The following is a 24888-nucleotide window of genomic DNA, read 5'->3' on the forward strand; positions in this document are numbered from 1 at the left end:
TTCATATTGATTGGATGATATTGATTTTTTAACTGATTTTTTTTATTAAAGCTAAGTCGATACATTTATGCATAAATTATATGACTGTAATATAATCGATCAATAGAAACAGGTATTTTAAGTTTCTGGGTGTATCTAATATTAAACAAGGAAACATAAATTTATTTTCTTATTCTTTTTAAACTTTTCAAATATCAGTTTATATTTTTCTAGTGATTAATTACATGGAGACTAAAATATTCAAGAAAATAATGAGCCGGGGATTTGTTTTTCAACATACGTGGCGCCTACGACTTGCACTCTTTGGCTTTTATATATTTATATTGTATAGATTGACAATAACTAATTAACTGAACAAATATTTTAAATTTCAACCTTATGTTAATCCTAAGATTTCATACTTACGAATGTGTTTAATATTAACATTTGAATTGGAAATTATTTTAAAATTCCTAAATGTCTTTTTATATTTTCAAAAAGTGAATCATTATGTGGAGAGATAAAAAATTAAAAAACGGTGAGTATTAGACATGATGTTTCTTTCTCAGAACTCGTTGGTTTTAGAATCTCCTACGATGGGTTCGAATCTTGTAAATGTAGAAAATATACGTGGGTAGAGTTTTACTCCTTAGTGGTCCATTCCTGCTCGAACTGGATTAATCGGGGTCCAATGACTTTCGAATATCATAGTACATATCAAAAAGATAGATGTAACACAATAATTAATTAATTTCTAAGATAAAGGGAAAAAAAAATTTAAAAAAGTTTCATAAAGAATAGAGAGCTGGTAGATTTTTGTATACCTATAAAATATAAAAAAGCACTTTTTAAGGAGAAATTGATTTTTCTAATTCTTAAAATAGAGATGTATACCTATTGATTTTTGTATTACTGCCACTCACCATATTATCTATAAAAAAAATACTACGAATTATCCTTAAATATTCAACTCTTGTTCATCAACTCAAGGTTTCCTTGTTGTAAAGAATAAAACTCACCTGGTACAAAATATATATGTATTAGTTGAATAGCCCGTGCGACGCGAGGATTTTATTTTTAAGTACCAAATCTAATAATATTTTTAAATTAATTTCTAACTTAATCATTTTGATCTTTAATAATTTTTTCATTATCCTATTAACTTTCATACGTATAAAATATAAAAGTATTTAAAAATAATTATAAGAATATCTAATACTTCAATCCTAATAAAAATGCAATTCTATTTTTGCAATTTCTGTTTCATTATATAGTATTAGTATTTTTTTAAGTAAGTAGGTTGTCAAACTTTTGAATTTTTACTTAGTAAAGTGTGTATTTGGATAAAATAAAATAAAATTTCGTCTAAGTTATAAACATTGAAAATTATTAATTAGTACTATTTGGATCATCGATACAAATTATAATATTTTATTCAGTTTTCATTCTAATTATAATATCTATATAACTTCTAAGTATAATAATTCTTTATTATATATTTTTAAAACTGTATAATTAGTTATGTATTATATAACATTAAATGCACCAATTTCCTTTACTTATATGTACTAACATTTTTTTTTTCTAATGCATGGGTCTTCGATGGTGTTTATTTTGCACAAATTTTTGTTAAAATATTATTAAACTTAACAAATTTTAGTAGATTTTATTTTATAATATAATCGTATTTTAAAAACTCAAATATAATTAATAAAAAAATATTTTATAATAAAAAAATACAATTGTGAGAAAAATATAATTAATTCTTTTTCAAGTGATTTCTTTTATGAAACTTTGTATTTTTAATTTGCATCAAATATGTTCTCATAAGTAAACTATATCTTCTTATAAGTCTCATATTAAAATATAGTACGCACTACTTCTTCATTGGTATATTATTGATGTTATATATATATATACACACACATATACTTAATTGCTACAACTATAATATAATAGCAAAAAGTCTGTTTACGAAATTTATCTAAAATAAATTTTTAGTTATTATCATGGAAGAAAAGTTATAAGATCTTTTATTCGAAGTATTTGCTTGAAAATAAAAATAAAATTGATTAACTAATTGCACTAACATATTTAATGCGTAATACATGTACTAATTCTCTTTTACTATATGTATATGTATATAGATTTGTGGCAAGTGTATTAAATATAGTTAAGAATTTTTGTATAAATCCATATTATAAATAAATATACGACACTTCTTTTCTAACAATGACTAAAAATAATTAATAATTATTTTTAATAGTTCTACTATTTAGTACATTTAATGCAAGAATTTTATTTATTTTCTTATAAATGATACTTTAACCATAAATCTTATTTAGACATTTACATTTGTGACTCCATATAATATTAACATTTACTTTGTTAAACTTATTTATTGCATGGGATACAATTATATATATATATATATATAGAGAGAGAGAGGGGGGAGATGTATCTATACATTATTTTATACTTATTTACTTTACTGTTATATACGCATCTCCAAATTGTTCCTTCAACTACATCTTCACTTTAATTATTGTTTTATCTATTGATTAATTTTTATATTTTCTTTACGACATAATTTATTAAGTTGATTCATTTTATTTTTCACAAAATTTGTTTTACTATATAAATATAGATAAATATATATTGCGTGCATAAACTATCTCTGTTATTAATGCTGTGGTATGTGTACATTAAATATCTTATCAAATGTTCAGTAAATTGAATGTAGTATCTATTTCAGAAAATTATAATCACGTTAACTAGGGCCGTTTCTTACGTTAATTATGATTACAAATGTGTTTCCCTTTACTATATATAGATAGATTAAATATCTCATCAAATGTACATTAAATTAAATATAATATCTATTTCAGAAAATTATAGTTACGTTAATTACAAATGTGTTTCCATTTACTATATATAGATAGATTCTCCAAATCCCTAAATTTTGGTTATCGTGATCTTTAATATTTATGAAAATTGTCAAAAATTTCTCGAAGTAAACTTGATGAATTCTCAGGCTTCTTTACTTATAAATGTGTGTTCCTCTCACTCCCATCCTCATAATTAGTGTAAGTGATCTCACAGATAGGTACTCTTGAAACTAAGGCATGGCTCCTCGAAGTGATTCGATTGTGTTTAGGATTGTCGTGGCTCTCTCGGTTGTTCTCGGTGTCCTCCTTGCTCTAGGGCACCACCTAGTCGATGGTGCAACAGTGGACAAAAATGTCATCGACCGCTGCTGGAAGCTGAACTCGGATTGGAGGCATGATAGGTACCGGCTAGCCACTTGTTCTGTTGGGTTCTCGGGGAAGATGTCTGGCAACATCGGTGAGGGGGTGGTGTCGTACACCGTCACGGACCCTGGGGATGACCCACTAAACCCAAGGCCCGGGACCCTGAGGTACGGGGCTACAATGATAAAAGGGAAAGTGTGGATCTCCTTCTCAAGGGACATGACCATCAAGTTGGCCAACGCTCTTTATTTAGGTAGCTTCACGACCATCGACGGGAGAGGAGCGACCGTTCATATCGCCGGAGGTGCTTGCCTTGTGGTCCATGAGGTAACCAGGATATTCATTATGATTTAATTTACAAGGAACCGATACTGTAATGTGTGTGAATAAAATATCATATTCATAATCTCTCATTTCACTGAGTGACAGGTTCACGACGTAATCATTCATGGGCTCCACATCCATGACTGCCAGCCCCAGAATGGGGGAAGAATTATGGGCCCTGGAGGGAAGGTGATGTCGATCATTCCGGTAGACGGGGACGGGATCCGCGTGATGACTTCATCGAAGGTGTGGATAGACCATAACACGTTGTCTCGGTGTCAAGATGGTCTCGTGGACGTGACTCGGGGCTCAACAGGCATCACCATATCAAACAACCAGTTCACTGACCAGGACAAGGTCATGCTCCTCGGCCACGTTGATGGCCATGCTCCAGATAAGAACATGAAGGTCACCGTCATCTACAACCATTTCGGACCTAACTGCGACCAACGTATGCCAAGGTTAGCACTTACGGGTGACGACCTAATTATTATATCATTGTAATCACTTAAAATACGTATTTTTATACGTAATTTTTCATGCACATATATGAACAGGAGTTTATCACCATGACATGATTAGTTAGTGCTAGTTGCAGTGAGTCCATGACACGGCCCATTTCCTTATTTTTGGGCCCGACTGGGTGAGTGGCTTCGGCCCAATTGTGGGCTCCCCTCCCTAGTGACGCTGATGAATCTCAACTGTAACTGTCTCGAAAATCTGAACCCGAGCGATGATAACGAGTTTAGCAAAATCTTACAGGGTGCGTAACGGATATGCCCATGTAGCCAACAATCTCTATGAGGGTTGGGGTTGGTACGCCATCGGGGGCAGCTCGAGTCCCACCATCGAGAGCGAAGCTAACGTCTTTATCCCCACAAAGAACAAGGAGGTAAACACTACATCTCTTATGCATATATAAATATATATCGTCACAAGCCGAAAAATGTTCGGTTACATGTCGAATGGGCGATATTAACAACTCTTGCGTAACCTTTGCTGCTGGAACAGGTAATTTGGAAAGGGGGATCCGATAACTCTGGGAGGTTTTACTCAGTGGGCGACTTGTTCGAGAACGGGGCCACATTCGCTCGTACGGGCCAGATTGGATCAACGACGCCGAACTACAGCCCTGATCAGAGATTTCAGGTTGCTAATGCTGACTCTGTCCGGAACCTCACAATGTCCGCTGGTGCCCAGAAGCTCTAACAACTAAGTTACTAAAAGGAATACCATCGACTTTCTTTCCGATTTATCGGTGTTAGAATTCAATTTGTACTTCTAATTTCTTGCCTGTTCATTGAAAGGCATGTTCTGTCCTGTCTTTGGCAATGTTCTTTGCTGTGGCCTGTAAATAATGTTCCAATCGGATATAAAGTGATAAAAACCCGAAAAAGATTTTTCCGTCCATAACAGATGATTAATTTTCAAGAGTATGTACATGTCACAAAAGTATGCGATGTCTTGTTGGTCGAATCACGGAGCTTCAGCTTGTCTATTCAGGCGCAGCAGCAGCCCGTTCAATAGCCTCGCAGAGGGAAAGAACGACATTTTATCTTCCTTCAACTTTTTCCACCTGCATATCGAGAATTAACCGTGTTAATCACCACAGTTACTATTAAATTTCCATTGGATTTTATATGGGCTCGAGCCCATTTCCACTTAAAAGCTCAAGCTGATAAGTGTTGATATCTAAATCTCATATAATTTCATGTGGTGATAAGTGTTGATATCTATGTCTCATATAATTTCATGTGGTCTATTTCTGCTTACACGTTATCACGTGCCCGTAAACATCCGCCCTCAACAACTGATATTTAGCCAGGCTCATCTTCCATACTCGAGCGAGGGGAAACACTGACACGAGGCAAATTCCCACTTGGGCCTACATAGATTTGAGTCTATCTGCAACTTAAAAGTTTAAGCTGATAGGTTGCTGAGCCCAAGCTTCAAATAAGTTTGTGGTTTCTTTCTCAATTTTTCTACGTGGGATAACGTATCTCAACACCTGTCTTCAGGTCTACAAGCTTGTGGTTTATTTCTCAATTTTTTCATGTGGGATAACATATCTCAACACTCATCCTCACATGTATAAACTTGTAGTTTATTTCTCAATTTTTTCATGTGGGACAACATATCTCAACACTCGCCCTCACTTAGCAACGTGTGGTCCAACACGTGTCACGTGCTCTTAAACACCCGCTTTTAACAACTGACCACGAGCCGGACATCCTTTTCCGTGCTCGGATAAGGGGGGACAAATACCAAATTAGTCTCAAGCTTCACACTCGGGCCTAACTAAATGTGCACTTTTTTAGCTACCTCGAAATTGAATCGAGTTTAAGCTGATAGGTTGCTGAACTCAAGCCTCATATAAGCTTGTGGTTTCTTTCTCAATTTTTCCATGTGGGATAACGTATCTCAACACCTGCTTTCACGTCTACAAGCTTGTGGTTTATTTCTTAATTTTTTCATGTGGGATAATATATCTCAACACTCGTCCTCACATGTATAAACTTGTAGTTTATTTCTCAATTTTTTCATGTGAGACAACATATCTCAACACTCGCCCTCACTTGGCAACGTGTGGTCCAACACGTGCCACGTGCTCTTAAACACCCGCTTTTAACAACTGACCACGAGCCGGACATCCTTTTCCGTGCTCAGATAAGGGGGACAAATACCAAATTAGCCTCAAGCTCCACACTCGGGCCTAACTAGATATGCACTTTTTTAGCTACCTCGAAATTGAATCGAGTTTAAGCTGATAGGTTGCTGAACTCAAGCCTCATATAAGCTTGTGGTTTCTTTCACAATTTTTCCATGTGGGATAACATATCTCAACACCTGCCTTCACGTCTACAAGCTTGTGGTTTATTTCTCAATTTTTTCATGTGGGATAACATATCTCAATACTCGCCCTCACATGTATAAACTTGTAGTTTCCTTCTCAATTTTTTCATGTGGGACAACATATCTCAACACCCGCCCTCACTTGGCAACGTGTGGTCCAACACGTGCCACGTACTCTTAAACACCCGCTTTTAACAACTGACCACGAGCCGGATATCTTTTTTCGTGCTCGGGCAAGGGGGGATAAATACTAAATTAGCCTCAAGCTCCACATTCGGTCCTAACTAGAGGTGCACTTTTTTAGCTACCTCGAAATTGAATCGAGTTTAAGCTGATGGGTTACTGAATCCAAATCTTATATAAACTTGTGGTTTCTTTCTCAATTTTTCCATGTGGGATAACGTATCTCAACACCTGTCTTCACGTGTATAAGCTTGTGGTTTATTTCTCAATTTTTTCATGTGAGATAATATATCTCAACACTCGTCCTCACATGTATAAACTTGTAGTTTCTTTTTCAATTTTTTCATATGGGACAACATATCTCAACACCCGGCCACAGTTGGCAACGTGTGGTCTAACATGTGCCACGTGCCCTTAAACACCCTCTTTTAACAACTGACCACGAGCCGGACATCATTTTCCGTGCTCGGACAAGGGGGGGACAAATACCAAATTAGCCTCAAGCTCCACACTCGGGCCTAACTAGATGTGCACTTTTTTAGCTACCTCAAAATTGAATTGAGTTTAAGCTGATAGGTTGCTGAACTCAAACCCTTGTGGTTTCTTTATCAATTTTTTCATGTGGGATAACGTATCTCAACACCCGCCCTCACGTGACAACGTATAGTCCAACACGTGCCACTGCCCTTAAACACCCAACTGACCATGAGCCGAGCACCTCTTCCGGGCTCGTGTAAGGGGGAACAAATATCAAACTAGCCTCGAGCTCCACACTCGGAACTGAACCATGCCACTCTTGGGCCCGATTAACATGAGGTACACTCTTGGCTACCTCAAAACCGATATGGCGTGGCGTGAGCTAACACGAACACGCGGAAGCATAACTCGCTCTATTACCATGTAAAATTTTCACTTCGGCCTACACGGATTTAAGCCCATCTGCAACCCAATAACTTAAGTTAATAGGTTACTAAACCTGCACCTCATATAAGCTTGTTGTTTCTTTTTCAATTTTTTCACATGGGATAATGTATCTCAACAGTTACGATGATAATGGTCGTGCACGACAGAGATGAGAGACCTTAAGCATGGTATTGGCTGAGAATAAACGAAATGAACGACGATCACCGACCTGTAAGTGGTCACGAAGTAATTAATGGAGAAAGAGAGCGTTCTGAAGGCGGTTCATCCGCGGGCCAGAACCGGGCACCGCCATTGAAGGGAGAGTAGAAGGGGCTGCTCCTACAATTTCTCTTCTACTTCAAGTTCGAAAAGGTAACCCCATCAGTTGATAAGTTCGGTGAATTATCCCGAAAAAGTATATCGAACTAAGGGCTATAGCAACCGGATTCTCGAGATCGGTCCATCTCCAAGGATCGAAGTACAGTGCTCCTTCATATACGTTCTCCTCCAAGTGAACTGCTGAGAGAAATGGACCCACAAAGCCTCCTCTGGGGATAGAGTAATCTGCAAAGAATTTCAAAAACATCTCGATTTACTAATCCGTATAAAATAAAGAGGAGAAATCTCAAACTCTTACTTTTTATTTTTCTCACCCTTTTTTTTTCTTCTTCTTCCAAATCAATTCAACCATGAGCGCATCAGAAAAAAATCATTATATTTGCTGTGAGAAGCGTGGGTAGAGTCTAGTGATAAAATTATTTGTTTTTCAATATAGGTTACATTAACATTCAATTAAATTTGCATTGCTATGTGCTTCTAGATTAATTATGAAAGAAATTTTAGAGCAGTGATTAGGGACGTTAAATTGCATTTAATCATAAGGTTTTTTGATAGAGCATTTAAATCATAAGGTTTCTATACATTAAATGATTTTATTGGATTGAGTTTGTGGACTTGTAGTAGAAGCACTTCTTAAATATCCACCTGGTAAAAGTATGTATGTATTACTACTTCTTTACGTTTATTATTATTATTTTTTTGGCCAACTACTTGATTACTTTACTGTAATGCATTTCCAGAGGTCTTCCTTTAATACATCTTCAATTTCATTTATTTTGTTTAAATCTATTGATTCATTTGATACTTTCTTTATAACATAATTCATTTAGTTTGATTCATTTTATTCTCACAAGACTTGGTTTTATGCGTAGATTCACTATTCTAATACCCTATTTAATTCATATAAAGAGACATTTAATATGATCCAATCTATCTATCTATTTATCTACTAAGAAACTAAAATAGGTTTCTAACCCAAAAAAGAAGAGTATGTGTCCTGTCCTCCTTTTTTAAAAAAACAAATTTCTCAAGTTTCCTTTTATTCTCAAAATTTTCATAAACTTCTATAATCTTTCACTTTTACCCGTTTAATCCTTTCCAATATATTTAATTACTATTATCATATATTTTTCTCTTCCCCTTCCAAGCACATCTTCCTAAAAATTAATTTAGAAAAAATATGCTATTTATGTTGTAAAAAAGTTATATGATTGTTTCGTGTATATTTTACACCACTGTTGATTTTTTTAATCCATCCAAATATCCAATATACGTATATCCTGAAACAGTATATATATTATATGTCCAGTAACTCTTGGAATTTAGACTAACCTCACTTCAAGTATAACAAACCAAAATGAATTTAACTGGTACGTATATAGTTTTCCAAATAAATCCTTTTATATTTATATCCTTTTAACTTTTGCTCCTTTTTTTTGTGCTAATTCTTATTTTTTCATATTCCATTTTAATCCTCCAAAATAATTTCAGAAAGAGTATATCCAATTTATTCTCTAAATACATTGAATTATAATAATTTTGATATTGGGTTATGCTCATAATTTTTACTGCATTGAATACTATTGACTTTGTTTTGAACATTTTTAGTCCCTTAATCGTGCCATAATATATTACTATTTAATTACTATTCTTTTTTACCTAAATAATATAAAAACATTTCTTAATTTAGATGTATTCCGAAAATGACCTAAATCATACAAAATTATCAAAATGACATGAAAGAATATAGATAAGCTAAAATTATAATTTGAATGGATGGTATATTATGATTGAGTACTGTTATCGAATTTTGATGAAGGGAAAAAGGCGGTTTCCAATTCTTTTATAAAGAGAGAAAATTAGAAAACATTTTTTCTTTTCAAATCTCAGGTGGATTCTTTTGGTAATGCCTTTCGTAGAAAGGCCACGCGTATTAGAGAGATTCACTCAATGAAAACAGAAAATTAATGAGGAAAGACACTTCATTAAATGAAGAAGACTATACAATGATGGAATTACAACACAAAGACAGAGGGATAAACCACTCAAACCAAAATTATGGAGAATGGCCTACTCTACTTTCTATCGGGGTAGGTAGTTTAGGATCTGAACTCAGGTGTGAGGTCACCTGTAGATGAAGTAGAAGGACTACAACCACATTGAGACGCTCTGAGCGAATGGCCTTGGGATGAGAGCGAGACCTTCTATCAACAAGCTGATGGAATCGTGACTGTGTCGTTGATGATATGATCTTGCCGCCACAGACTTATGAGCTTGAATCGTTGAGGGGATCACCTTGTTGCTACAAGCTCGGAATATCTAAGGATAAAAGCTCTTTTGAGTTGAGAAATCTGCAGAGATTTTGTCTGTTGAATGAGTTGTTAGTATAAATATTTTCTCTTCCTTTCTCCGCACGAAGTCCTCATTTTAGAGGAATGCCAAAACAACCCACAATGATTTAATGTGTAGGGAAAAGAAAATCTCTAATTTTTTGAGAAATCGAAAAATCGAAAATTGCCTTTCTTCCTTCTTTGAAAATTGGAAACATGGATATTCTAATATTTATATATTTTCCTCCCATCTTGGTTTTTACAAATCTCTTCTTTGATCTTTGAGAACGTGGGTTTCTCGTTATCCAACTACCCTTAATTGTAGTCTTAACCCCACGTGATAATTATCCAAAGTTTTGACTCAGTCCACATTGGATAACCTTTATCTCTTCGATCTATAACTACCCAGTAACTGCAACTCAGAGACGACATCGTGACTGTTCAGACTTTGAGACAGTTGAAATTCTAATACGACAATGTCATTGCTAATATTCTGAAAGATGGTCAGCCACATAATTCGAATTATGCAGCGCCATGCATAGTTACGTCCAGATTCTGCTTTTTCATTTGCTCAGAATCTGAATTTGTTTGTTGTGTCAAGAGCGATGTCGTCCTTCTGAGGTTTCACCAATATTATGCAGATACTCCAGACTTTTGTAATTCACGGAAATGTCCCTGTCACGCCTAATAGCTTGATTGGGCCAAGTGATGAGGCTCTAAAAACATTATTATTCGGGTAACAAGTACATAAATAGTAAGTGTATAAATTTCCAAGACACAAGATTTTTGAAATAATAGACAGTATGTGAAATTATATGGAAAGTATTGAACCGAGAAGAATTTATGTAATTTAAAATATCCAACTTAGTCAAGTTCGATGATATAAATGATAATGATAAGATGCAATCCACTTACTAAAAAAAACAAATCAATGAGATGCAATCCTGAAAAAAAAATTATAATATATACCTGCCATATATGTGCAAGATAATTCTGTATTTATGAGTTATAATTTACGTCTAAGTCTATATGTACTTAGATGATAATATGACGTCGGTTATTATCTTTTTATCTTAAAAAGAGTGAAAATATAATAATGATTCTTTTGACTTTATATTTTCAGAGCTAAATAATAGACGTGATATGACACGGGGTGTTACTAGCTACTTTTTTTTTCACTGACTAAAAAAGTTAGGTCGGATTATTAGTCCGCTGTGGCTGGTCCAATTAAGGAAACTTAACCGCCACGAAATGTTCTTTTCGTCATAACTCGTTGAGATTTTAGTCCAATTTGATCACAGCAGTCCCACCAACACACTAGTGAATTAAGTCTAAGACTCACTGAATTAAGTATTATGGGCCGATCACCGTCATCCCATAATACACCCACATAGTGGCGAGCTCTATGTTCTTAGTGAGGTTCGAACTCATGATATTCAAATGAAGCGCTTGATACTTAATCACTAAATTACCGTGTTTGTGGTGTGTTACTGGCTACCTAGTTAACACAATATGTGGGTAGTTTTACTCTCTCTAACTATTATATATATCTATATATATATTAAGTAAAATTATTTTATTTCAAGAGTTAAATTAATTCTTTTGGCTTTTTTAAGTGATCAGTTAACTTAAGCACATTTAATTTTACTCAGCTGAGTTTTATACAACAAAAAATAATTGAGAAGGAAAGATTTCGTGTTTTAGTTTTGCGCTTTAGAAATTTTAAGGATTAGTAATAAATTATCCTTTTCTAAATGATTCTTTCTGAATAATATTTTGAACAATGTGAAATATATTTAGTAAGATAAGAAAACTTTTGATAATTTAAGTATAAATTAATCGAATTTCTCAAGTCCACGCAATATTGGGAATGAAAAAACCAATTATTAGTGATTTTTTTTTTTTGGTATCATTTATCTTGATATAGTGACCTACCATACCCAAACCCCCCGCCCCCGGGACGGAAAAAAATTTCTAGATTCGACCCCACCCGAGAGGGGGTCTTGGATAAAAAGAAAAATATGAAGGATCCATGGGAGCTCCAAGGATCGCTGAGCGAGGTCCATGGAGCCTTTAAAATATTTAGGTTAACTATAATCTCTGTTATTAATATTGTCATATATGTACATTTAATATAATACTAGTCTACTACCCGTTTGATGCACGGGTTTTTAATTTATTTGCTTTATTCAAAGTTGTACTAAAATACTTTTAGAAGACAAATATCATAATTAAAGTGTTTGCTATTTGATAAATTCATATTTCAGTAGGTTTAATAAAAAAATTAAAAATTTTATACATAATTGAAGGTCATAAAATTAACATGTAGAAAGATTATTTTAAATTCTTTTAGCAGTGATTTTTCTAATGAACGCATAATATATTCAATTAGAAATCAGACATGAAGATAAATGAAACAGTTAGCATATGAATTATTTTACTTAATTTGATTTTCTGATAGATAATAAACTAATAGATATGCCTAATACATTTGTCCAAAATCAACCTCTTTTATATAATGTTTAAATTACAATGACATAGATATGTAAATTTTATAAATTTGGAAATATTTACAAAAAATTATAATCAGAGTCACAGTCAATATCTAAATAAGCACATGTAAATTTGCTACTAAAAAATTATTAATATTTTAAAATTATTTCGGTAATCTAATATTTTAAATTTTTATAATGAACTATAAACATAGTATATTAAGTAAATTGTGATATATACAAATTTCTTCATTTGACATGATTGATGTAAAAGTTATACATTACATATACTTAAATTGTTGCAATGTCAATAAGAGCAAAATACCTACATACAACAATCTCTTTTAACTATTTTAGAGTATCATCTCCCATAACAAAAAACTTATAAAACTTATATTCATTCAGTGTATACAAATTTTAAGATTCATTTCATTTTCCAGAAAACAAAATCGAAATTGATTTTTATAGAAAATGAAATTAGTCGTTTAAACTTACTAATATATTTAATGTATAAGAAATTGGCCAATTCTACTTTACATTATGTACGAGTGTTTACCCATGCATTGCGTGGAACTTTTACGCAAGTTATTAATCAAAATTACTAAAATGAATATACATATAATATTATTATATAATTTCCATACTCAGTTTCATGTACTATACTCATAGTCCTCCATTGTAATCGAAAAACAAAGAAGAAAAATTTTCATGCTTGACTATATGTCTCATAATTCTATTTAAATATACCTATTTTAGCATCATTACTTTTCTTTACGTATTAGCAATGAAGAGACATACATGATTTAATACAAATGTTTTTCAAATAAAAATACATCATGCTTCTATACTGTAATACTTTTAACATAATCAAATGCGACACCTTAATTATGTAATATAAGTGAATTGTCACTTCTTGTTTAAATTTTAAGCTAATGTTATGCGATCCTTGAGTTTTTTCTACTTTTTTGGACATGCTTTAATTTCTATCTCAGCTTTTTTAACCTCCCAATGTATAGTTAACTTGACTTCATTTATGACTATATAAATATAATGAAATCGAGAAATATTTTGGTCTTAACTGTTACAAAGCTTTTTTGTTTTCTTTTTGGATAATTACCTTAGTAATCTTTTAAAACATGTAAATAAAGAAACTTTTCTAGCGTGGTTCTTGATATAAATATAACATAAACATATATTTTTATACTGTATACGTATTTTACCTAGACCACCCACTTTATAAATACAATTGATATACATATACATGCATATAATAAATCATATGAATTATTAAATTAATTAGCTTATTAAATATTTTCAGGATCAAGTGCTTGAGTATTTTTATTTTAAATTAGTTAACAACAATATTTTGCTATTCTTATAAATTAATTTGTCAAAATTATACTTTTGAGGTGACAAATAGTAATTTTTATGAATTCATCGATTTAGTTATTTAAATATATCTCAATGTAAATATTGCATATATTTTTCAGTCAAATGCTTTGGAATCTTGGATATTCCGAATTTAATCTTATAAGTGATTAGATTAACATTTTCAATTAGTCAATTTATAAAGAATATATTGTTGGGGCCATAAATTCCTTTTTTCGTCATTTATGGAGTGTAGATACTTGAAATACTATATGCATATTATACACATTTCATATTTTAAATTTTATTTGATTTAATAATAAAATAAGGATTAATATTAATATTTGACTAGGTTATTGAACCCGTGCATTGCACGGATTTTATAAAGAAAATTTTATTATAAGAATTTAGATATGAAGACAATAATTGCTATCATTTTATAATTTAAATTGGTGTATAAAAAATTTATTTTTTTATGCTATATAAACTTCAAAACGATAAATTTCAAATGGTAAATAATATAAATTGAAGAGTTCGGTGAATAATTCATGTAAAATACTTCATATACATAATCACAATTATCAATCTAATTTATAGGAAAATAATTTCAAAGTCCTAAAAATTTAAAAATTTTAGCCTTAATAAATGAAGAATAATAATCATAAAATCTATAAAAATTTAAAGTTAGTATTATGTTGATTTTTATTCTGAATCACATTTCATGTATTAAGTTTCATGAATTTAAATAATTTTTGATAAAATGGGTTCGATGTGAGATTTCTTGATTGAACTTTTATAAATCTCACGATGATTTTAAAAATTTTAAATGTTCTCAATTTCCTTAAAATTATGAATAAATCTTTCCTAATGAAATCTTTAAAATGATGAATACTTATTTGCCTATGAAATAATGATAAGTGATTAATAATTTCTTTGGAGACATTTATTTACTTATTGACAATGAAAATCATTATTTAATTTCTATATTGTATATTAATTTATTTAGACATTTACTATAGTATATATATATATATTTTATTTGCAATAATAATTATTACTTCATTTCTACATTGCATATTAATTTTATTACGGCATTTACTATTGAATATATTTATTTCTTTGTAGTTATTATTATTAATATTATTGTGATTTAAAATCTATATTGCATATTAATTTATGAACAAAATTACCATTCTACCCTTATTTATAGGGCGGATACAACTTTATATATTAAGTGATTAATATATTTCTTTGGATTTATTTATTTCTTTATTGACAATAAAAATCATTATTTAATTTTTATATTGTATATTAATTTATTAGGACATTTACTAATGGATATATTTATTTACTTACAATAATAATTATTTAATTTCTACTTTGCATATTTATTTTATTAAGACATTTACTATGCAATATATTTATTATTATTATTATTATTATTATTTGATTATTATTATTTGATTTAAAATCTATATTGCATATTAATTTATTGTAAATTACCATTCTACTCTTATTTATTGTGGTGGATACAACTTTAGATATATATAGATTGAATATTGATTTATTAAGACATTTATTCTACACCTATTTATTAGGTTGGACACAACTTTATATATATATATATATATATATATATTTATTACCATGCTATCTTTATTTATTAGGTAGATACAACTTTATATATGTACTAATTTTTTTGTCTCATGCATTGCACGGGTTCCTTTTCATATATCTTTATATAATTTATTATTGTAATTATTTATATTTTTAAACACCAGTTTTCTTAATAATAATAATAATAGTAATAATTAATTTAAATTTTTTAAATACTAATCTTCAATAGTTTTTGTTATATATTAGACAAAGTTAATTATTATTATTATTGTTGTTGTTGTTGTTGTTATTATTATTATTATTATTATATGAAGCTAATTATTTCAATTATTATGTATCATATTTTTAAGTTAATTTTTAATATAGATATGTCGCATATATTAAGTTTTATAAAATAGCAATTAATAAAATTAGGCCAATTTTGACTGAATCAATTAGCATTCTCTCAATTAATGTGCAATTGTATATTTATTCAATTGCTTGTATATTTATTTAATTGCTTGTAAAAAATACACAAACTCAATCACACATTTTTAAATGGGGTTAATTGCACTATACATCACAATATTTTGAAAATTTTCACCTCATAGTACATATCGAATTAATTTCACCAAATTACACGATATTTTGAAATTTTTTATGGTATAGCACGACGTCAATTTTCAAAACATTTTTAAATGGGGTTAATTGCACTATACATCACAATATTTTGAAAATTTTCACCTCATAGTACATATCGAATTAATTTCACCAAATTACACGATATTTTGAAATTTTTTATGGTATAGCACGACGTCAATTTTCCATTCATTCCCTCACGGAGACTAACGTGGCTAGCGCTTTTTGCCCACCTTGCACATTTTTGTGGGCCCTGAAAATTTTTACAGTATAGTAAGAAACTTTAAAAAATAAATTCACAATATAGCATATATAGTATTAATTTCACTAAACTGCACGTTTATACCATGGGAAAAAGCCAATGGGGCTCACAAAAAGTCCAGCTATACAAGGGTGGGCCAAAACATCAACCATGTCAGCTTTCCATTCAGGAATTGTCGGAAAATTAATATCGTGCTATGCCATGAAAAAATTTTAAAATATCGTGCAATTTGGTGAAATTAATACGATATATGCTATGTGGTGAAAATTATTAAAATATCGTATTATATGGTGAAATGTACCCTTTTTAAATATAAGTTCTTAAGACATATTTATCTCAAATACATAATTTTATTTTTCATATTATCATAAGTTTATATATTTAATGATTTCAATTTTATAATATAAATCAGGTTAATAATATTATCTTTTTAATAATCTATTTCAATATTTTTGTTTTTTTGATGATGGATCACTTATTACACCATGAGTTAATTTTACTTATATATATATATATATGGATGTTTTACTTATTTAATTGCTTGTAAATATAAACAAATTCAATCACACATTTTTAAATACAAAATTTTATTACATATTTATTTTTAAGACATAATTTTATTTGTCATACTATCATAAGTTTATATATTATAAGATTAAAGAGATTAGGTTAATAATTTTATCTTTTTAATAAACTATTTTAATAATTTTATTTCATTAATGATGAATCATTTATTATTCCAGGAGTCAATTTTACTTATATATAATATATGGATGGACTAGCTTTTTGCCCGTGCGATGCAGAGTTTTTGCTAGAGTGTTTATTTTAATGATAATTTTAAAAATTTGTCATCTCAATTAAAATGTTTAATAAGAGATACCTTTCTAAAGTAAAATTTTTCAAATGTTACTAATAATAAATTAAAGATAATTCAAAGTAATAGTTATAATATCTTAATAGTATTTTCTTTAATACTATATAAACATTTTGAGAAATAAACTATTAGTTAATATAAATATGCCATTTTAATATAATTTAATAGAATTTAACAAAGTGAGAGTGAAGTATATATTAAATATATGTTATTTATAAATATGTAGATCTATAGACGATAATTTATTTTGTGATAATTATTTGATTAAAATGAATTAATTTTATATATTTATAATCGCATCATTATTTATATGCATTTAATTTATTCACATAAATCATTAAGATAGTATATATTTTCTCTCTAGTGATATAGTACATATTTTCTTTAAAATATATATTTTTTAATCTTGAACATTATTTAAACATTTATATTTATAACCTTATATTATTTTAAAAAATTACTTTTCTACCCTTATTTATTGTTGAGATACAACTTTTTATATAAAAATATATAGATATAGATTATAGATTTGTTTCAGAATATTGATTGCAATTTGCGTGGTCTTTTATTGCAAGTACGTTTCGTTTTACTATATATAAATAGATTCTCAATCGCTTGATTTTGATTAGAATGATCTCTAAATTTATGAAATTTCTCAATTTATACTTTCTCAAAGTAAACTTATGAATTCTCAATCTTCTTTACTCATAGATAAGTTTTCCTCCTCATTCCAATCCTCATGGTCAGCACGAGATACTCCTCAAATTAACTCATGGCTTCTCGAAATGATTCGGTCATGTTTAGCATTGTCGTGGCTATCTCGGTCGTTCTTGGTGTCCTCATTGCTCCGGGGCACCACCTGGTCGATGGTGCAGCAGTGGGCAATAACGTCATCGACCGGTGTTGGAAGCTGAACTTGAATTGGAGGCGTTATCGGCACCAGCTCGCCAGTTGTTCTGTTGGGTTCTCAGGGAAGATGCACGGGAACATCGCTAAAAGCATGGTGTGGTACACTGTTACGGACCCCCGGGATGACCCTCTGAATCCGATCCCAGGGACCCTGAGGTACGGGGCTACGATGATCAAAGGAAAAGTGTGGATCTCCTTTGCAAGGGACATGACCATCAAGTTGACAAAGCCTCTTCATGTAGGTAACTTTACGGCCATCGACGGGAGAGGTGCGACCGTTCATATTGCCGGCGGTGCTTGTATTACGGTCTATAAGGTAGATGAAATATATATATATATTTCTGATTTAATTTACAAGGAACCGATATTATGGGGTGATACGTTTTTTATGATATCTCATTTTACTAATTAATTGTCAGGCTCATGACGTAATTATCCATGGGCTCCACATCCATGACTGCCAGCCCCAGACGGCAGGCCAAATTATGGGCCCTGGAGGGAAGGTGGTGTCCATTGGCCCAGGAGACGCGGATGGGATCCGTGTGATCACTTCATCGAAGGTGTGGATCGATCACAACACGCTGTCCCGGTGCCAGGACGGCCTCGTGGACGTGACTCAGGGCTCAACGCACATCACCATGTCAAACAACCGGTTCACTGACCAGGACAAGGTCATGCTCCTCGGCAACGACGACCGCTACAGTCCAGATAGGAAGATGAAGGTCACCATCGTCTACAACCATTTTGGACCCAACTGCAACCAACGTATGCCCAGGTTAGCAATTACGAAGGCATTTAACTGGACTAATCACATCATAATCACGCTTTTTTTTTCTTTTTCTTTTTTTTGTGTATATATGAACACTGTAATAACATGACATCATTAATACTAATAGGCCCGAGACCCGGCCCATTTCTTTATCTTGGGCCTCTTTTAGTGTCTAGCTTCTGCCCCATTTTGGGCCCATATTATGGCCCGGCCCATTATTGAGCCCACTCGCCTCCCTAAGGAGTAACACATCCACCCACCGGTTCTCTTTTCATCATTTTGAATTTTGAGCTTATTCTTAAGAATTTTTACTGTTGACACTGAAACTTTTCGGTAAGGATCTCGAAAATCCAACCCCGAGCAGATGACGAGTTTAGCAAAATCTTACAGGTTGCGTCTAGGATATGCCCATGTAGCCAACAATCTCTATGAGGGTTGGGGTTCGTACGCCATCGGGGGCAGCTCGGGCGCCTCCATCAAGAGTGAAGCTAACGTCTTTATTCCTAAAGGCAACAAGGAGGTAACACTACACATCATGGCAATGAGATTGGGCCTAAAGTTTGACTGACCGAAAACTGTTCGGTTATAGATCAATCGGGCGGAAACGAATCTCTCATAAATTTTGCTGCTGGAACAGGTAACTTGGAGGGGGGGATACAGTTTTTACTCAGTGGGGGACTTGTTCAAGAACGGGGCATCGTTCACTCAAACGGCGCAGATTGGACCTGCGAGGCTGAAGAAGTACGGCCCTGGTCAGAGGTTCCAGGTCGCTAGTGCCGATGCTGTCAGGGACCTCACGAGCTCCGCCGGTGCCCAGAAGCTCTAACAACTAAGCTGCTAAAAGAAATACCTTTGACATCCTTTCCGATTTATCGGCGTTGGTATTCGATTTGCGCGTAGATATTTCTTCCCCCTTCATAGAGAGGCATGTTCTGTATTGTCTTTGATAATGTTCTTTGTGGTCTGTAAAGCATGTTCCAACCGGGAATGAATTAATAAAAACCCGAAAAAAAATTGCAGCCATAACAGATAGGCGATAAATTTTCAAGAGTATGTACATGTCACGATAGTGACGTTTTCTCGGGCAAATCATGGAGCTTCTGTTCTTCTAGTAAGGCGCAGTTGCAGCCCGTTCACTAGCCTCGCGGAGGGAAAGAACGACATTCTATCTTCTTTCAACTGTCTCCACCTGCACATTGAAATTTAACCTTGTCAAATTACCGAGATTACGACATCTGTGGGGCACGATATCGACTCTTAATCGTCGCTTAGTCGAGAAGAAAACGAATGAACGAGGATCACGGACCTGTAAGTGGTCACGAAGTAATGGAGAAAGAGAGCGATCTGAAGACGGGCTAGTTCGGCCCCAGGGCAAAACCGGGCACCGCCACCAAAGGGAGAGAAGAAGGGGCTGCTCCTCCAATTTCTCTTCTCCTTCCGAGTTCGAAAAAATCACCCCATCAGATGATAAGTTCGGTGAATTATCCGGAACAAGTATATCGAACTAAGGGCTATAACTGACCTGATTCTCGGGATCGGTCCATCTCCAAGGATCGAAGCTGAGTGCTCCTTTATAAATATTCTCATCCAAGTGAACTGCTGATAGAAATGGAACCACAAAGCATCCTCTGGGGATAGAGAAATCTGCAGAGAAAGTCAAAAATATCTTGATTTATTAGTCTGTAACATAAATCGGAGAACTTGGGACGATGGGATTACATTAGTCGAGTACAGACCTCCGTACGAGACGTCTACTTTGGCTTCTCTCATCAACCAGATGGCAATTCCACCGAGCCGCAGCGTCTCATCTATCACCTGTATTGACAGATCAAGCTCATGTTATTACATGAACCGCTAGAGGTTTCAGTTATATTCACACTGAAATCACCTGTCGGATTATATCGACTTACGCATTGAGTGAAGGGCATTGCTTTATAGTCCTGCCATGACAGGATATCTTCCGCGGTCGCTTTCTTCAGCGCATCATGTTCTTCCTGCTCAATAAATTGTGTCGAGAAAATCACAGAAATATGTTCAGTGTACCTTGTACTAAATAAATGTGAAATAGGCACATTACTGGAAGAAAAAATTGACGGGACGGTATATATTTTTCATCTGTGAGGCTTTTTTAGTTCTAACCTGAAGTTTCTTCAGTGCTTCTGGAGATTGGGCGAGGAAGTAGATCGCTAAGAGCATTGTCTTAGCAGTGGTTTCATTCCCAGCAAAGATGAGATTGATGATGAAGTCCGCGACGGCTTCATCGGGGAGGCTTTCTTCATCCAACAGCCTTCCAAGCACACCATTACCGACGTCCTCTGAGCCCCCCTCAGTTCTTCGTCTCTCGATCGTACTATTTATCTTGCTGACTATTCTTTTCCTCGCCTGTAAAAATATTCATGATTTCTGAGATCAAACTATGAATAACTGTCACATAGGAAAGTACGCTTAGTCGGAAGAAGTTGCTTTAAATTGATTAACATGTAAGAAAACACGAGCATGTTACTAGATATTTATCATACCTTCATGGCGGTGTGGTAGGCGAAATGGGGCAAGTTGATGGGGAGCGAGAGGCAGCCATCGACAAAGTCGGAGAAAAGCTGAGCCATCTCTTCGATTTCTGACTCCTTCGACATTCCCAACAGCTGGTTCACCATGAGATTGATAGCCACCTGAAAATACCAATCAAACAGGACACGAATAAAACCACAAACATGACCCCTGATCAATAGCCATTGTATTGACAGTAGCTTGGCCGAAACGATGACTTGCCTTTCTGCAGACATCCTGGAGGACGATGACTTGATCGTCCGAGAAGTTACAGATGCTGCGGAGCATGACGAGCTGAATGTCCTTAAGGAAATGGAACTTGAGCTGTTCTAGGCGCATCATGTTGGATGCGATCCCGTGAAGCTTCCTCTGCTGCTCCCCCTGCATCGTGATCACTCCGTTCTTGCCCACCAAGTCGCGGAACGACTTCGGGTAGCTTGACTGGAACAGCCTGCCTTCATTCTGCATCACGAACCGGTTGAACATGGGATCCGCCGAAACCACTGCCCTCTTTCCCATGAGGCTGCAGGAGAATATCTTCCCATACCTATACAAGTGTACATACACTACTTTTTCAGTTACCAGATAGACTCGAAATAAAGCAATAAGTACAATATTTTAACTTAATATGAGTGTTACAATATTTTACGAAAATTTACTATTGAGGAGAGCATTATCCCCCTAATAAATTACAAAAAATATGGATTAAATAGAAGATAGTGGAAATCAAAAGCCTTCCATTTATAAAGCTAAAGGGATTTGGTTAAAAGATCAAAGCCGCTTTTAATTACACACCTGTGCTTTCGGATTAGTCCATAGAAAATTTTTCCTATGCTTTCATTAGCCGAGCGAAAATTAGTCTCAATCAATAGGCTTCACTAACGATATATTAATATTACTTATTACTTTAAAGCATAAATATAATGAAAAAGGATAACCTCTGACTATGTTCATGATTAATTGCATCACTTCTCATGCTCTGTGATGTAAATCGATTTTTTTAAAAAAAAATTTTACACATGCATTACTATATGTAATGGTCTGATTGGAAACACCTACAGAGGTTGTTTTCTGTTTCTGAAAGAGTAAGAAAATAACTTGGGAATGTGTCTGCACCCGAAGCGTTTCAGAAAGTTTTGATCGGAAACAGGTTTCCCCTGGCAACCTCATCGAGCACGACTAGCAAACTTCCGGTTATATATCGACCAATCGTATGAATGCACTGCTCGTCTTCTTTCTCTAGTCACCCTCCATCGTATATATATTATATACACCCGAAAACAATTTCAAACCGCTTGGAAATGCCATGTTCACATATGATATATGTACGTTTGCTGTGGGTTTACCTCTTGACCTGTTGTTCGACGAAGAGAGGAGGGTGAGAGCCTGCGACGGCGTTGAACCAGCTAATGGTGTGGCCAACCAGCGGCCACCCTCTTCCTCCTGGCGGCAACTTCTTACGATTATCATCTCCGGTATGAGCAATATCGCTGCCGATATCATTGCTCTTCCTCCTCTTCAAATAAGTAACAAGCTTATTATAGTGCCTAAGGAATAATATTGCAAGAACGAAGAGAAGGGTTGTGATCCCATATATTGCCCATCGATCTCCCCCGTTTGTTTCTCTCATCTTGTCTTGTCTCAAGGAAGAATGAGGAGAGAGAGGAGAGAGATAGAAAGACAAGCCTAAAACGATTTGGACGTGGGACTATCTTATATATAATAAGATCGAGAGTGCGCATTATTAAATATAAATAAATAAACTACATAAAGAATTATTGGATATTCAAAGTCCGTATTTACTGAAGATTCAAATGAATAAATAGTTATTCATCTTATGACATAACATGATCCAATCATCGCGATCACTTTGGCTGGGGGAATGGTATTTACCCCTTAGTGTGAATTCGATAAATTATATGTTGAAGCTATCTATTTTTTTTTCCTTAGCTAAATGAGGCCGGAACCGAATACAAAGAAAAGAAAAATTAAGAGTTACAAAGACAGGGTATGAAGGCTCCAATGGTGTTGCCAAATAGCGGCACTCTCAAAGAGGTCGGAGGATGCTCCAAAGAGTGAAGACCAAGTGGCACCTGTAAGCTTCTCTTTGCTAATCAGTCTGTACAAACGTTACCCCCTATATGTGTGCATAACATTAATGACCTATTCTCCATCTAGCAGCTCACAGCTCGCACATTGGGTCAACCAACATAATCAGCTGAGGGGCAATGACTCACCATTGATAATATAATTCCGAGCCACCTCAGAGTCCAACTCGAGCTCGACATATGTATCGCTAATTAATATGTTGAAGCCATCTATAGATTGGTATATAAAACCTCACTAATTAGTAATTATGATCTTCAAGTTACTGGATATATTCTTCTTTTTCTTTTTTAGTATGACAATTTTGGCCTCGGGTACGTTGACCTGAGTTGGATGTAGGTAGCCCACGTCGATACTTGATGGAACATTTCTTTTTCCAGGTGGAATCGGGCTGTAGCCCAAACACAATTAAATCAAGTTACACAGGATCAGGGCATGGAGACATCAAAGATATCGCCATAAAGGAGAGTATTAATATCTTCCGGCGGAAAATGAAAAATATGGAGAACCTATAAGAGGTTTAGCGCCTTCCTAGCAAATCAATTTGCACGTGAATTGCCTTCTTGAAGGTGTGGACCAGGGGTGCAACTGAAGGCGCTACTTCTCCTTGTCCTGAAACCAGACGCTTGCTGCGCTACCTCCGAATCAACCTCAACAATAACCTTGCGAAAGCCAAGTGCCCAAGTGATCTAAGCCGGCCTAAATGCCCCACCACTCAACTGTCGTTGATGTAGCATAGCCAACATTTTGGGCAAATCCTCCGAGCCACCTGCCATTATCATCACGGATTAACCCCCCATCTCCTGCAACTCCCGGGTTTCCTCGTGAAGAGCCATTGGTGTTGAGCTTCACCCAACTGCTAGGAGGATGGAACACTTTTTCTTTTCTTTTTTTAGGTGAGGTCATAATTTTTCTCCGGAAAACTTGGGGATCCACCAAAATATGTGGGTGTATAATACTATAACCTTATCTTGAAATTTATAATATTCGCATGTTTAATTAGCTTGAACACTGGATCACTTGTGACCAACATTTTATAAATTATAGTTGTTTCCATTAATCAATCAAATAAAAGTATGTCTAGGAGCTCGGATCGGAGATTATATAAGTACTTTTTAACTAAAACTTATAAGTAAAAATAGTATTTGGTAAGAAATCTTCACT

The 24888-nt window shown here is 33.7% G+C and overlaps 4 protein-coding genes across 5 annotated transcripts; 3 read left to right on the plus strand and 1 right to left on the minus strand.

The window, feature by feature from the left end:
* The first annotated feature begins 3293 nt into the window (after positions 1-3293).
* LOC116189333 (putative pectate lyase 2) lies at positions 3294-4782 on the plus strand. Its single transcript, XM_031518955.1, has 4 exons — positions 3294-3557; positions 3660-4015; positions 4317-4446; positions 4566-4782. The coding sequence occupies exons 1-4, from the start codon at positions 3309-3311 to the stop codon at positions 4761-4763; spliced, it is 933 nt and encodes a 310-aa protein (XP_031374815.1). The 5' UTR covers positions 3294-3308; the 3' UTR covers positions 4764-4782.
* Positions 4783-18141: 13359 nt separating this feature from the next.
* Positions 18142-18809, plus strand: LOC116187313 (putative pectate lyase 21). Its single transcript, XM_031515966.1, has one exon. The coding sequence runs from the start codon at positions 18166-18168 to the stop codon at positions 18712-18714; it is 549 nt and encodes a 182-aa protein (XP_031371826.1). The 5' UTR covers positions 18142-18165; the 3' UTR covers positions 18715-18809.
* Positions 18810-19345: 536 nt separating this feature from the next.
* LOC116187314 (probable pectate lyase 16) lies at positions 19346-19957 on the plus strand. The gene is made up of 2 exons (XM_031515967.1): positions 19346-19591; positions 19709-19957. The coding sequence occupies exons 1-2, from the start codon at positions 19436-19438 to the stop codon at positions 19895-19897; spliced, it is 345 nt and encodes a 114-aa protein (XP_031371827.1). The 5' UTR covers positions 19346-19435; the 3' UTR covers positions 19898-19957.
* LOC116187311 (abietadienol/abietadienal oxidase) lies at positions 19895-23300 on the minus strand. Of its 2 annotated transcripts, XM_031515965.1 has the most exons (10): positions 22965-23300; positions 21841-22165; positions 21591-21740; positions 21211-21453; positions 20982-21065; positions 20808-20886; positions 20594-20715; positions 20378-20505; positions 20130-20260; positions 19895-20034 (listed from the first exon to the last, which is right to left on the minus strand). In XM_031515965.1, the coding sequence occupies exons 1-9, from the start codon at positions 23246-23248 to the stop codon at positions 20161-20163; spliced, it is 1515 nt and encodes a 504-aa protein (XP_031371825.1). In that variant the 5' UTR covers positions 23249-23300; the 3' UTR covers positions 19895-20034; positions 20130-20160. The 2 variants fall into 2 exon arrangements, with proteins under 2 accessions (XP_031371825.1, XP_031371824.1); XM_031515964.1 differs by having other exon boundaries at positions 20007-20260.
* Between the last annotated feature and the right edge of the window lie 1588 nt (positions 23301-24888).

This window comes from Punica granatum, chromosome 8 (genome assembly GCF_007655135.1).
Source record: "Punica granatum isolate Tunisia-2019 chromosome 8, ASM765513v2, whole genome shotgun sequence".
Taxonomy (NCBI): Eukaryota; Viridiplantae; Streptophyta; class Magnoliopsida; order Myrtales; family Lythraceae; genus Punica; species Punica granatum.